Source organism: Sitodiplosis mosellana, unplaced genomic scaffold, assembly GCF_009176505.1.
Source record: "Sitodiplosis mosellana isolate CC-2019 unplaced genomic scaffold, AAFC_SMos_1.0 Smas_scaffold_5, whole genome shotgun sequence".
In the NCBI taxonomy this organism is placed as follows: Eukaryota; Metazoa; Arthropoda; class Insecta; order Diptera; family Cecidomyiidae; genus Sitodiplosis; species Sitodiplosis mosellana.
The window spans coordinates 810,143-824,138 of NW_022595248.1; the positions used below are offsets into that span (position 1 = coordinate 810,143).

General features: G+C 38.4%; 1 protein-coding gene across 1 annotated transcript in view; it reads left to right on the plus strand.

Moving 5' to 3' along the window:
• The window catches only part of LOC129566802 (roundabout homolog 2), a 50,459-nt gene that overhangs the window by 21,095 nt on the left and 15,368 nt on the right, over positions 1 to 13,996 (plus strand). Inside the window, exons 2-3 of the mRNA XM_055443030.1 lie at positions 8,605 to 8,798; positions 10,509 to 10,611. Coding sequence (XP_055299005.1) covers positions 8,605 to 8,798; positions 10,509 to 10,611 — 297 coding nt within the window. The remainder of the gene's footprint in view (positions 1 to 8,604; positions 8,799 to 10,508; positions 10,612 to 13,996) is intronic.

The following is a 13,996-nucleotide window of genomic DNA, read 5'->3' on the forward strand; positions in this document are numbered from 1 at the left end:
AACACGAAGCGATGAACGAACGAAACAAAAACCAATCTCCATCGATTTAATAGGTTTTTAAATGCATTCGTTTATGCTGGGTGGGATGTCATTGTCGTCGTTGCCTGCGACATCTTTAGCGGGGCCGAGCGTGAGAATGAATGCTGCTAATATTGGAAATTACCAGCACTCAATATTGCACATCATTGTTAAGACGTCCATTAAATACCAATTGCCAAATAAAAACGAACGAAATGAATGGCAAATACGGAAACGCGCTTTACGCAGAAAAAGCGGGGTCCAACAACGATGATGCTGTCTGAATTTATGTGCGCCGTATAACAGTACGCACGGATTTTAATTCAAATTGAAACGAAAGCAATAGCAGCCATTCATTTGCATTTTATTTTGAAAAAACGAAGAAAAAAATTCCCATATAAAATGATGAGAGGCGGAAATGTCAAGCGAAAACATTCAAAGCATACAAAACGGCTGATTTGCTTCGCACTTTTGTCGAATTTGAAATTCGAGCATTGCGCAAAGGAATTCATGAGTTGTTCCAGAACACTCGTGCACACCGTCGAATGTGTTTGCACGATTTTTGAATATTTTTGAATGAGACATGGAGCTGATTTAAAGTAGCAGCCGCCGCACAACAGAAGGCACGCACGCATCGAATTTATTTTTGAACAAAAGTAACAACGTCTTATCTTAATGCGACACACATACACATATGCTTTTTATTTGCTCGCCTATTCGCCTGCGTGTGTTTTTGTAAACAATGTCTTCCATATTGTTTGAGTTGTGCGTTACTAGGCACTCTCTCTCTCTCTCTCTCTCTCTCTCTCTGTGTGTGTGTGTGTGTGTGTTGATTATGTGCCTGTGACATTTCCTTGTGCGTTTTGCAAAAGGCACGTCTGTTGCCCAAAACAAACGAAACACTTTTCAATCAAGAAATGGATTTCTTTCAAATGGATTCCGAACACACACAAAAACATCATCCATTGAAATTTAACGAGAGGCAGAGAGAGAGAGAGGGAGTAACAAATGCCAAAATTAAATCCACGTTTTGGCTACTAAGAACAAGCAGTTGCTTTTTTTCCCCTAAAACTTCTTTTGTTCTTTTTTTGAAGAGAAAAGAATGGGCCAAATGAAGAAAAACACAAGGATTCAAACGACAAGCGAAACAAAATAAAGCCAAACGGGAGATATTTATTTTGACCTCGAGCAATATTGATAGCAATGCCATGTTCGCATTGCAAATTTGGGCTGTGACACAGCTGCTGGTGTTACATCCGACCGAAAATCAACCGAATTCCAAGCCATTCGCTTGATATATAAATCGATTTTCAAGCTTATCACTCACAGTGAAAGTGATATTGCTTCTTTCGCAATGAACTGCGTTTTTTTTTTGCGTTCGGTATTGGATTTCATTCCGATTTTTATTACTTTCGCTGGCGTGGCTTGATTTCGACGAATATAAAGTAATCGATAACACACACAGTTTTTCTCTAAATTAAGGCAAATGGCAAGGGAAACAGCACAAATTTATTGAATTTCGGAGCTACATATAGGAGAATGAAGCATGCATTTCAGAATGAATTCGTTCCTTAAAGCAGACTTTGTTTAGTAAATCATTTTATTCATATTTGCATCAGAAAGTTACTTATTCATAAAACTAATTTTTTATATTATTGCTTACAGTTCTATCAAAAATATCACTCTCGTTTTTCTCCGCAAAGAGAAGATAGTCTAGAAAAAATTTCTTTTTCTTTTTCTGCTTCGCCAGTAAATTGAATTTATCCCGAATTTCCATTAAAAATTCGATCCAAATGGCACAATCTCTGCTATATTCATCGAGGATATTCACTGTATTTCAGATGTGATCCATTAATGCGTTTTGCTTTGCTTTCAATCAGCGGTTAAACGTTTTAATTCCTCCAATTTTTCCTTCGTTGCTTGATTATTATTCATTAATTGCACCGAACCGAATGCCCAGTTGACCGATTTCACTTGTTCTCCAAATGCTATTGCTGATTCTTGTACAAATTTAAGCTCAATTTCAGCTTTGCTACACAATTCATCGTGTTTTTTCTCCTTGCCTTAATGTCAAACAAATGCACAAAATATAGATACGTCGGATCCGTTGTGTTGTCAGTTAAGCCGTCGATTAACCCTTTATCACATTTCGGTTCCTAAAGTAACCAGATACGCCAGACGCTATAGCTATGAAACCACTGAATATTTTTACATTCGTGTTTGGAAACAAATGTAGGGAAATGAACTAGCTTACATTTGATACTTTACAGGCTACAATCGGCTGGCTGAATGGAAAGTTTTTTCTGTTCATGTATTGCTGTAAAAAAAATGCGAAATTATAGCAGAATTCCACATTTTTCCTCCTCTTATCTTGTGGGTTTGTTCATTCTTTTCAATTGTCAAATTAGGACTCGTAGGACCAAAACACATCAATTTAACTTTCTGCATCATTAGTTTTATGAAATTTAATTTTTTCAAGCTTTTATAGTGATTTGACACTTTTGACTCTTTTCCGATTTTCTCGGCAAATACGCAATTTTTCAAAAATCTAAGTATGAGGTCTTTCTCTATTTATCGTGGCACAAAACATATATCAAAATGATTCAGAAACAAAAAATTGTGCATCAAATTGAAATGAAAATATTTTTATTTTCTTCGATTTTTTCCTTCTTTTTGCTCAGTGGGAAAACGTCTGAATGAACAGTTTTTCGCAATCCAATCAAAAATTCAGCCCATACGATGCGTCTCTCGTTATATTCATTCAAGATTTTTTTCCAATTTTTCAAGATTGTCTTTTATTTGCATGTGTATGTCAAGTAAATTACTTGCGATTTTCAATAATGCCAACAATGTTGACCGGGCGAACGTTTGGGAAATCGATGGAGTAACTTTCGCGAATATTTGCTCAGCTTTCCACACTTCTTCATTAGGATTTGCTCTGGCTCCATCGATTGACTTCATTTTCTCGTCGAAATGTTTGAAAAAATGAAGCCAAGATGATGAAATTCAGTCGCTGCTTAAATATTTTGGAGGCAGAACATTTTGATATAACATCATACTTCAATGAACGATTTCGACAGCACATGTTCTTCATCAGTGCGAAATTCATCAAGTAATTTTGAACCAAAAAAATTTGCATAATTTCCAGCTTTTTTCATATTTAAAGATAGTCCTTGAAATAAGTGTTCAAGTGTTTGAAAATGAAAACCGCCATTCTCTGATACTCACAAGCTTGTTTTATCACGAACCTTTTACAAAAAAAGAAGAAAACTAAATTGTAACATTTTTAAATTGTGATTAAAATTTTCATTCAACACTATTCAAGTCAACGTTTTCTGCCTTCTCCTTGAACTTCTGCAGTAAAGTCACGTGATTCGTTGGTATCTTGTCTTATGACATTATTTCATTAAATTTCAAATTCAGAATGAAGTTGTGTTGAAATTCATCGAAAAATCAAAATTTAAGTAGACGCTGGAACATGCGCACGGGTCGAACGCACAATTGTCCAAAACTTTGCATCAGATGAGTTGAATATTCGTCTATGTCGATTGTGTTCTAATGTCGCATTTGCCACGATTTACTTCTGGGATTCATGTCAGCATGCCTCTTTTACGATGTGATGTGTCAACGTATTTGTCAGCGTCGGAGACACTGATTGTTTGAAGAAAGACAAATACTCAACGAGCCATTGAAATAGGTCACAATGCAAACCTTTTTCGTGTTTCAAACATTTTCCCTTATCTTTTATTGGCTACTTAGTGTCAAATAAAAGTCGTCCATTTGCGCAATGGAAATTCATTTCCGTTTTTCTTTTTTCTTCTTCTTTGTTTGCGAAGGATTATGGTATTGTGGTTTCAAATTGATGGAAATGTGTGTTATGCGTTTTCTAACCTTTCACATCGTAATTCGATTAAGCGAAACTTTTCAATGGTTTGATTTTGCTTCTATTCAAAACGTTAATGGTATCATGCGAACGATTTTCCAGATTGTGTGTGCTCATTGCTCAATCTCACTGAATCCAATTCAACTCGAACTCGGTTACGAATTGAAATGTTTTTTGATTATTTTTGTTTTGATTGCGTTCGTGTGACCTCAATTTTGTCGTGATTTTTCTTAAGGGCCGGCGAATAAAATCAACGAGTTTTTATTTCAACTTCGCATTTTAGCCTTTCACTTCTGATAAATTGACACATACACTAATTCAAATAAATTGCATCGACCAGATATCAGGAGGTTGAAGTAAACTTGGTAACTTTTTAACCTTTTTAGCTTTTGGTTTTTCGAATGACGTCGTCGAAATGTATTGTTCCGTCAATAGTCAGGTAATTCAATTAACTGAGAAATAGACGGAATTGTCTAGTTAATTTGCCATCAGATGTCTCATCGAGTTGCGAAATGCGATCGAAATCACAAGGACTGAGAAAGAGACAGAGAGAGAGCGAAAGAGAATAACTTGTGCTTTTCCATTAGTATGACATAATGTTCGAGGTTGTATATCCTGTGTCAAAATGTGTCTGGTTACTGTGCACAAAATCCAATTGCAAAAGCCTTAACTTTGCTTAATCAATTCAATAATTCGTGAAAGTGAGAATGAGAACAAGAGAGGAAGAGGACGAAGCGCGCCGCCACACACACACACACACACACACACACACAATTGTGCCCAAGCAAAGTCATCGCATATGTTGTAAATCGAATGGCGGTAAAAAACCATAAATAAGTAATCATGGAAGGCAAATAATCGGTTGGAAAAGAACGGAAACCAACAAACTAACTCGAAATAATTTGCAATCCTTTTTATCGGCAACGGAGTCTAAACATTTCAGCCGAACCAATCGCTCTGGCTTTTTCCTCTTTTATTCCGCTTTTTATTTTGCTCACTCTCGCAATTTACTTTCGTGCTTGTTGTTGAGCCGAACTGATGGCCCAAGCGAAATGAAAAAGCGATGCAGCAAAATTGTGGTTATTTGCACGATATCCGGCCTGATACGGCTGATTACAGTGAAAGCGGCAATTTTATGCTCGCAACTCGATGCCATGCTTTGAGTGTGTGTGTGTGTGTGTGTGTGAGAGTATTTTCTCTCTGTGTGTGTAAATAAATGACGAGCATTTTTGGAGTTTTAAGCAATCGCTTGCCTTTCCGATTACGGTCCTCTTTCTCTCTCTCTCCCTCTCTCTCTCTCTCTCTCTCTCTCTCTCTCTCTCACTAGTCGCATGAAGCTAAACGTTTCCGCTTCATGGAAACCGATTCGAGCTTGTAAAATATCACTCGCTTATTTATACGCTTGATATCGAAAGTGGTTTGGCCGAACCAACGAACGAACGAACAAAATCAGGCTCCACTACTACGAAAAACTCGAAATTAATTTAATTCCATGAATAAAAAAGCACACAGAGAGACAGAGAAAAAGAGACCCGCAAACCATTGCACTTAATCCATGTTCATTGGTCGCTCTCATTCTCTCTTGCTTGCTCGGTCGTTGTTGTTTTTCCGCCGACCACCACATACACAATTTATATCAACATGTAAAGTTTTGGCTGTGTTGTTTTTTGCACTCGGCTTAATTAGTACGTTTTATTTTAAAATATAATCAAATTGCAAACTACATTTTTCACCGACTTGGGCAAACAAGCGGCGGGAGGTGAATATGAGAAAGAAATGGAGGAAGAATGTGAATTTCATTAGTTGCTCTCTTTTTTTTCTCATTGTGTACCTTAATCACGCATTCAATTCTCGTAATTGCAGCATTTTTTTCCATTCTACGAATATCAGGACAAATGTTTTTCAATGTTGATTTTATCCGGGTTTACTTTTTTCCAGCTCGAATGCATGTTGCATTGAGCAAATTAAGTTGTTTTTCTTTCGCATCGTCGGACTTTGTATAAAATATTACACGTTGATGTTAAAATACGGATAATTATTATGTTATAATCGCAAATATGGAATAAAAAAATGGAGACAAGAGTGAACGAACGACTTTAATTCAAAAGAACATTGTCGGTAGGAAATTATGACTTTGCATCAAATGTATGATGAAGTCTATTCATTATTTATGATAGTCATACGGTAGCAGCGTTTCCATCATTTATCAAACAGACTTTTAAAGTGAATGGTTCAAACGTTGGAAAATCGACCGCTGAAACGTTGAATAGTTGAAACATCTCCTGTGGGTGAGTGCGGTGCGGGAGGCATCGATCAAAAATGTGCTTTATAATCAAAATTAAGCGTTGAAATGTGCTTAATCATTGGCACACACACACACACACGACCAATGGACTATCCGGCCCTAATACGAATTAAGTCATTAAATAGATGTACAAAGGAAAAGCATAGACACATCGAAAATCAATCGACTAACGCACACACACACACACACACCCTAATTTGCATTTGTAAAGGGGAGAAATGGCCGAGCATATATTATATTCAGTCAAAGATAAAAAAAACCTTTCAATTAAGAGCGGACATAGTTGGAGCTTTAGTTTTTCGGAAAATGGCTCAATTTTCATGTGTCTCGTGGAAAGTTCAAACAATGGCAAAATTAGAAACGGACGAATATTCTCTGTGTTGAATTATAAATTCAGTCAATTTTCCGGAAAACGGACTTTGTACATTCATTTTGGCCGTTCGAATATTTTGCAAATGGTGCCGAATTTTAAGTTCCCATGCCCGCACACACAGCCGTTCACTGTAAAATACACACGAGTTTCATTGTTCAATAGACGTACATGGGCAACAGCAGTAGTAACAGCAGCCAATAAAAATAAAAGTGAATGTGTGTAATGTCTGTGTAAACAACCCAGACATGATCATGCCAACGCCAGTTTATTCCCATCTGATTCATTGTTTTCGCTACGGCCAACATGCTCTCTTCGGCCAACGAGAGATTCGAGCGACCACTTGCAGATTCCGAAAATTATATGGAAAATTATTTTAAAACGCATTTGCTTTCGTTCTCTTGCCATGTTCGCATGTTCGGCTGCAGGGAATATGTGTGTGCATGCGGAGATGGTTCTTCTTTTATGGTAACATATCAACCCAACCGATGGTATAATTTCACATTTATGGTCGAAACGTATTTCCAGAAATGTTGAAAACAAAACAGAGCTGTAATTAGCTGTACCGAGACATATCCGCACACACAGAGAGAGAGAGAGAAGATAACAATAAAAAAGAATAAGGAAAACATGGCCCCAGACAAATTTATATAGCATCTCCAAAAACGAGCAGTCCTTTTTTTTCCAAAGCACCATTCGCTTGCACAATTCTGTCTTTCTCGCTCTTTTCCACTTTCTCTTGATATCCAAATGAGTGTTGGAACTGTGCAAATCATGATGTTGTTAACGAAACAACATAAAACAATGAACACAAGCACCATCTCCACACAATGAACACGACACGAACGGGAAAAAAAATGCTCAACCATTCTCTCAAAAACGAAATTTATTGTGTCGTGTATGTGTGCGCTTATTTTTCACTCTCTCTCCCGGTGTTCTCGTTTCGTTTATTCCCCGACGAATGGCAAAGTGGTTTTTCCATGCAACATTTGTTACGGAATGGCCAATTTTAAGTGCGTTGTAATTTTAATATTTCTTTTGCTTGTGTTTTTTTCTCTACTCTCGGCGCACTTGTACCATTCCATGTTAACATATTCGCATCAGTGTTTTGTGATTATTAAGTCTGGAGTGTGTGCGGTGCTGGACGGTCGAACGGTGCTGTTGTTTTTTTTTTTATTTGGCTTTCGCCTTTTCAAATAGAGCAATTCGGAAAATGATGAGCGTTATGTTTATTATTCGACCAAATGGATTTCATCAACTCGAAACGGACAGCTGTCAGTGTGTTATACCCGGAGTATCATGTACAACACGTTCTTCGCCTGACCAATTCGACAGCCAAATATTTTCAGTTGATTTCCTCGTTTGTTATTTTTTACCATTGGTGTTCAAAACATTTTTCGAGCTACATTTACCCTTTTCGTTGATGTGATTACCGAAAACGACCGTGGGTATTTTCACAATTTGCAGTCTACACCATTTTACACTGTGCGTAATTACTTTCATGTTGTTGTTTTTTTTTTCGGAAAGATTTGTACGGAAAATTTCCCTGCGATTTTCGAAACGAAATTCTCGACCATTTTCAAAAATAAACCACCGAGACAGGAGAAACAGAGGAGAGAGAAAAAATTGCGTGCGTCAATTGTGAATGAAAGGGTTCCATAAATTCCATCAAATGCATTTGATGTGTGTGCGAGAGCATGTGTTGTTTGCCAACGTGAACCGCCTCAACATTCATATCAATCTACATAATTTTGAGCTCGGATACACGGCGTACAATGTTCCATCGAGCAGACACACAATCAATGCAAACAAACATGCGGTGAAATGTGCTCCTTTGTTGTTTTTAACATCATTTAATTTTATTCATGTTTGTGTTTATTTGCTTGGACTTTTGATGCACACGCTCACCAACAGCTTCCACGGGAATGTGTTTGATGTTTTCTCATACTTACTACTAATTTACAGAGTAAATTTAATGTTGCGCATTTTTTTCAATGTGTTTTCTCTCTTTCTGTCTCTCTTTTTCAGGTTTACAAATACCACGCATAACGGAGCATCCGATTGATACGACGGTGCCACGTCATGAGCCAGTTACGCTGAATTGTAAGGCAGATGCCGCACCAATACCTAGCATTCGATGGTTTAAAGATGGGAATCCAGTCAACATTGCACCCGGTTCACATCGTGTTCTACTGCCATCCGGTGCTTTGTTTTTTCTCAAGGTAAACTCTTTTTTTGTCTGTTTCGATGAAAATACAACGAACGAAATTGAATTTGTTTAGGATTGAACAAATTCCAAATGATATTATACTGATATTTGGAATGGTTTCGAATCAAGCGGATCTTTGTTTTTCGTGGCGAACATTATTTTGCTTAACTCAACATTATTACTCAGTCATGTTTATCAAACACACTGTTTAATTAGCCGGGATTCGGAGGAAAAACAAACAAAGAAATTGAATAAAACAATGAAATATTTATTTCAACCCTTGAGCGGTGGGCGATTTTACCATGCATTGCACTTGAATTTGATTATAAAGTTTGCGTAAAAACGGGAATAATAACGGCGAATCTTGTTGGTCACTTGGGCCAGTGAGTAGAAAAAAATCGTTGCGATTAAAGTTAAATTCGTCGTCTGCCAGTGAAAAAAGCCCATTAAAAGCGAAGTATATTTATGCAAGGTACTGCCTATTGAAGCTGCATTCAATGTTTCATTAAATTTTTTTACGACAAAATGCACACACACGAAAAAAAAATGAAACATGTTCTACGTATACCATACACCCATAGGTGCACCAATGTCATAAAAGTCAATGTGAGTGGAAAAAAGCGCGCTTTTGATATCGACGATGCTTAAATGAATGGAACGTGTAATAATTTTTCGTATTCAGCCATCGTCATCATCGTCGTCGTCATCAGTGCTGAACGTTGCGATGATCGTTAAAATGTTGATGCAATATGTGCACGACTGTAGCCATTTTTGCATGTCACCGGTGCAAATAAATGTCCGAAAAAAAATCCTCGCATGGACGCAGCAATTCACATTCGGACGACATGTCGACGAACGGAGAGAGAGAGAGAGAGAGAGAGAGAGAGAGAGAGAGGGAGAGAGAGAGAGAGAGAGAGTAAAAAAAGCAAAAACGATTGGCTGTGCTACCGGTTCGTGTATGTGTGTGTGTGTGTCGCTGGAAAAGCAGCCGAGCAATTAAAAAACATATAAATTTACCTTTTAAATCTGCACACGTTTTGTATGTGTTACTTAATGCACACATTATCCAATATCAATCCTCATTTTACTGTCGCTCGTAACGATATTGCTTCCCTCTGGCATATGCAACACACGCGGGGCTAAAATGTGTGTATGTGCCACCGTCGCTACCGCTTCAATTTTTGCACTATGACACAAAACATACCGACTACATATTAATGGACGATGCAAGTGAATTTTGCCACCGAGAGACTGAGCTTGGCGAGAACGAATGCTCTCACACTCTCTCGCGTGCGCTCTGTCTCTCTCGCTAAATAGAAAATACATTTACGCTAAATAAACTACACCGGTGAATTTAAGGCGAACATTCTCTCGCTCTCGTCGTCGTCGTCGTCGTCAGTCGTTGATTGTTGATACGTTCGGTACATTAAGCTATCCATTTTAACAACCTTTCTCATACCGAATCAGTTTGTCGTATTTTGATTGCGATGTGTTTCGCCTCAAACATGGCCACGCCAATGGCATGCGAGCGAGCGAGCGAATGAAGAAAAAAAAACGCTCGTATAATTTTGTTTCGTTGTCATTATATTGCCAAGCGAAATGCACACGGTGTATTTGGAGTGTTAGTGTATTTAACGCGGATGCTATTCCGGTTTTGTTTTCCTCTCTCTCTCTCTGTTTCTCTTCCATTGATGACTCGTTCTCTCTTCTCTCTTTTCGACAGGTGGTACATTCGCGCCGGGATAGTGATGCTGGCATCTACTGGTGTGAGGCTGAAAATGACTGGGGAATCGCACGGAGCAGAAACGCTACGCTACAAGTAGCAGGTAAGTTGACTCTTCATTCTCAGCATGCCTTTGTTTCACATGTTTTTTTTTCCTGCCTGCACCACACCATGTTTGTTTCATTTATTCCTCCTGTGTCTCACTTTCCACAACATCATTGAAACACATACATACACACTTTTTTCCCTTTAGCTTAGAACAAAAACACATGACATTTAATCCTGTTCACCGAACCACTTACAAACACATACACTTGAAAATCTGCGAGTAACATTAGCCAAATGACCGTGCACACCGGAATACAAAAGAAAGGGCTCTCCTGTTCCGCGCTACGAACATAAATTTTTAATCTTGAATTTTCATTTTGAGACGCTTAAAGATGCGTTTTTTCATGGTACATACCGGTTGTTTGATACATCCTCCGTCGCTATTTTCTCTGCTTCTCTCACTTTGTTGTTGTGAATTGGGTTGATGATGTTACAACTAAATTTTGAAGAATGATTAAGAGTCGCATAAATAAGAGATAAATCGTTAGTGTTCCATCCATAAATAAGTGAGTTTCCGGAATGATAACAACGGTGATGCTTGGGTTGGTGTTATTTGAGATAGGTAACTAGATTAACTCTGCACATCGAATGGAGAGCAAAGAGAGTGACGGCAGTGGCGACGGCAACGATGAACATGCATGGCATTTTCGCATCGTACACTCCCAAATACACTTCGCATAGTTCGTGTTATCGGTGAACAGAGTCGATTCAACCGCTGCTGTGTATGGTAACTCTAACGTTCAATTTAGCCGAGTTGATTGTATTATGTTTCTCGCTTTTGTTACACATGACGAAATATGTGCATAAAGCTGCTGCACACATGACACCGTTCCTTGGCAGCGCACAAACACGCACGCACACAACGAGAGATGGAGCGATTAACAGTGAATATGTGTGTGTGTGCCGTTTCGAGCGTATATTTTATACAGATAACGATTAAGGATTTTCCGTTTTGCCATGGCAATGTTTGCGTATTGTGTGTTTACATTCGCTTGTGTTCACGAGTGCGAGAGAGTGAGCGAGAGATGAGCGATTTTGCTGAGATATATTCGCTGCGAACGGTTTTATCATCGCAATAATGAAATACTTGATGCAACTAGCGTTCATTTTACCATGAAAACGGTAAACACACATTCACATCGGACACATTCTTATGTGTTTACAGAAACAGCGTCGCCGCCGCCGTCGTCTTCATCGTCGACGACATTGAATGAATGAAATTCATGTTGTCAATTGACTCGCATTTTCTCTCACTCTTTCACGTATCGTGCTTGTGTGGAATAGTTTCATTTTCGGATAGTAGAAGAGATATAATTGTAACAAGCCAGAGATAGATGGATATCAGGTTAGGTCTCTGATATTGACGATGAAGTTTTATGAGAACGGCGAAACACCTTCAATAATTGTCGAGGAAATAGGTTCTAGCATATTTTCTACACAGTGGAATCGCTTACAACAGGAGATAAGCGGCAACTTTGTATCGAATCTCCGTCCAATTTTTTTTTTTTTGCCAGTGCCTAGAAGAGAGAACCATTTAGCAAAATGTAAAATGAATCTACCCACTCGACGTATGCGAGCGAACGAGCGCCTTTATTGCATTAATTAATTTTGATGCATTCAAGCGGATAAACGATGCAAACGTCGCAAGATGCCATACAACATTCCAACTCCCACTCATTCTCTATCTCTATCTCACACTCAGCCCACACTCCATTTTGTTCGTCTTAAACTTTGCATACGCGCTATGTTCATTCCGGCTTTTTCGTTACATCGTTTTAATTACGCACAGTTTACATGCAAACGGCAATGTTTATGTTACGAATCTTGCATACATTCGAACACAGGAGAATGGAACACCATTTTAAGTTGTGCGTTGTTCATTCCGACGCAAAATGCGAAATTGAGACAAAGTCGAAAGAGTTTTAACCTAACAAATGAAAGTTTTTAAATGGTCGTCGTCGTCGTCGTCGTCGTTTGCGTTTTGGTTTGCGCGAGGGTTCGAGGAAAAATCGCTTTATTGTCATTAGTATCAACGACGGGTAAATGAGTTGCGGAGATATGGCAGAAGATCCATTTGAAAGCATTTAAATTGCTGTTTTCTGTTGCTGTTGTTGTTTCTGTTGCAAGGCAAAGAGGGATGCAATCTAAATATTCCATGCCAGCATTCAAATATTAAATGTTTTAAAGACAATATTTTAATCGGAATAATTTTTGTTTGTTGATTTCCTTCATTTGTTTCGAGTCATTCTTTGCAGCAGACGCTTTATGGCTTAAACGTGCGGAATGTTTGCTGCGTGTGGGAGAAGGAGGAAATGTTTGTTTTTTTTTTATACTCATTTTTCCACTTGTATCCCATCTTTTCTGGTTCCGCATATTTTTTTTCTGTTTCGTTGCCTTTCCGACAAAGAGAAATAAACATTTTATATTTGCAACGAGTCGACGTATTAAATGCACATTTTATTTTAGCACCTGAACACACCCGAATATAAATATTGCATTCGCAGACAAAACTCCCCCTACACACAGCACAGCACAGCATAGCACAGGCCGAGGCAGAAGCATTGTTGCAACGGTCGAAAAATGCGAATAAAACCACAGCAGAAGAAATAAAAAAAGAAGAAAAAAGAGAATGGCTTTCGATTCAAATTAAACTAGCCGTTGAAATATTGTCGAAATACGTGAGAATGCGTCGGTGGTTGGGCGAAGGCAACAACAACGGCAACACCACTACCGATTTCTTTTTTATGGGCATCACATACGAAAATTGCAAATCCAGCTCACAAATATGCCATAAACCACGATGGCCATGTATGTATGCACTGAGCGATGCGAGATGCTATGCACGCGCCTTCCATCGATTTCAGTTGGGATTTTTATTAAAGTAAATAAATGTGTATTCGAAACGACGATATTCGAAATTGCGAATGCCGATTGGATTTGTTATTGCTGCTGTGGTTACAGTTGCTGGCTGATGCCGTCGACTCTTTTTTTTTTTTCATTCGACTGCTCACTCAACCGTTTCAAATCGCATCGACTCCTCGCTCGATTTTACATTTCTGCTGCTTTTTTATATACGTATTCAACATATCGTCTACATTATTTTATTGTTGGATTTTCTTTTGTTTTCGGAGCATTTTTTTTTTCGTTCGTGTTGTTTTGTTGCTTTTGCTCACGCTTTGCTTCGATTGATTCCACTTTCGCTTGGCACAGACTGTTGAACGCACGCCTATACAAGTGAAAGGGAAACGAAAAATGCAGACGAGTGTAGTTGTTTTTCCTTGTCTCTCTTGCTCGCTCCCCCACTCGCCGTAAATGTCGACGCAAATAAATATGTATAAAATGTGGATTGAGCTTATGCTGCCGCTGCCACCACCAAAAGG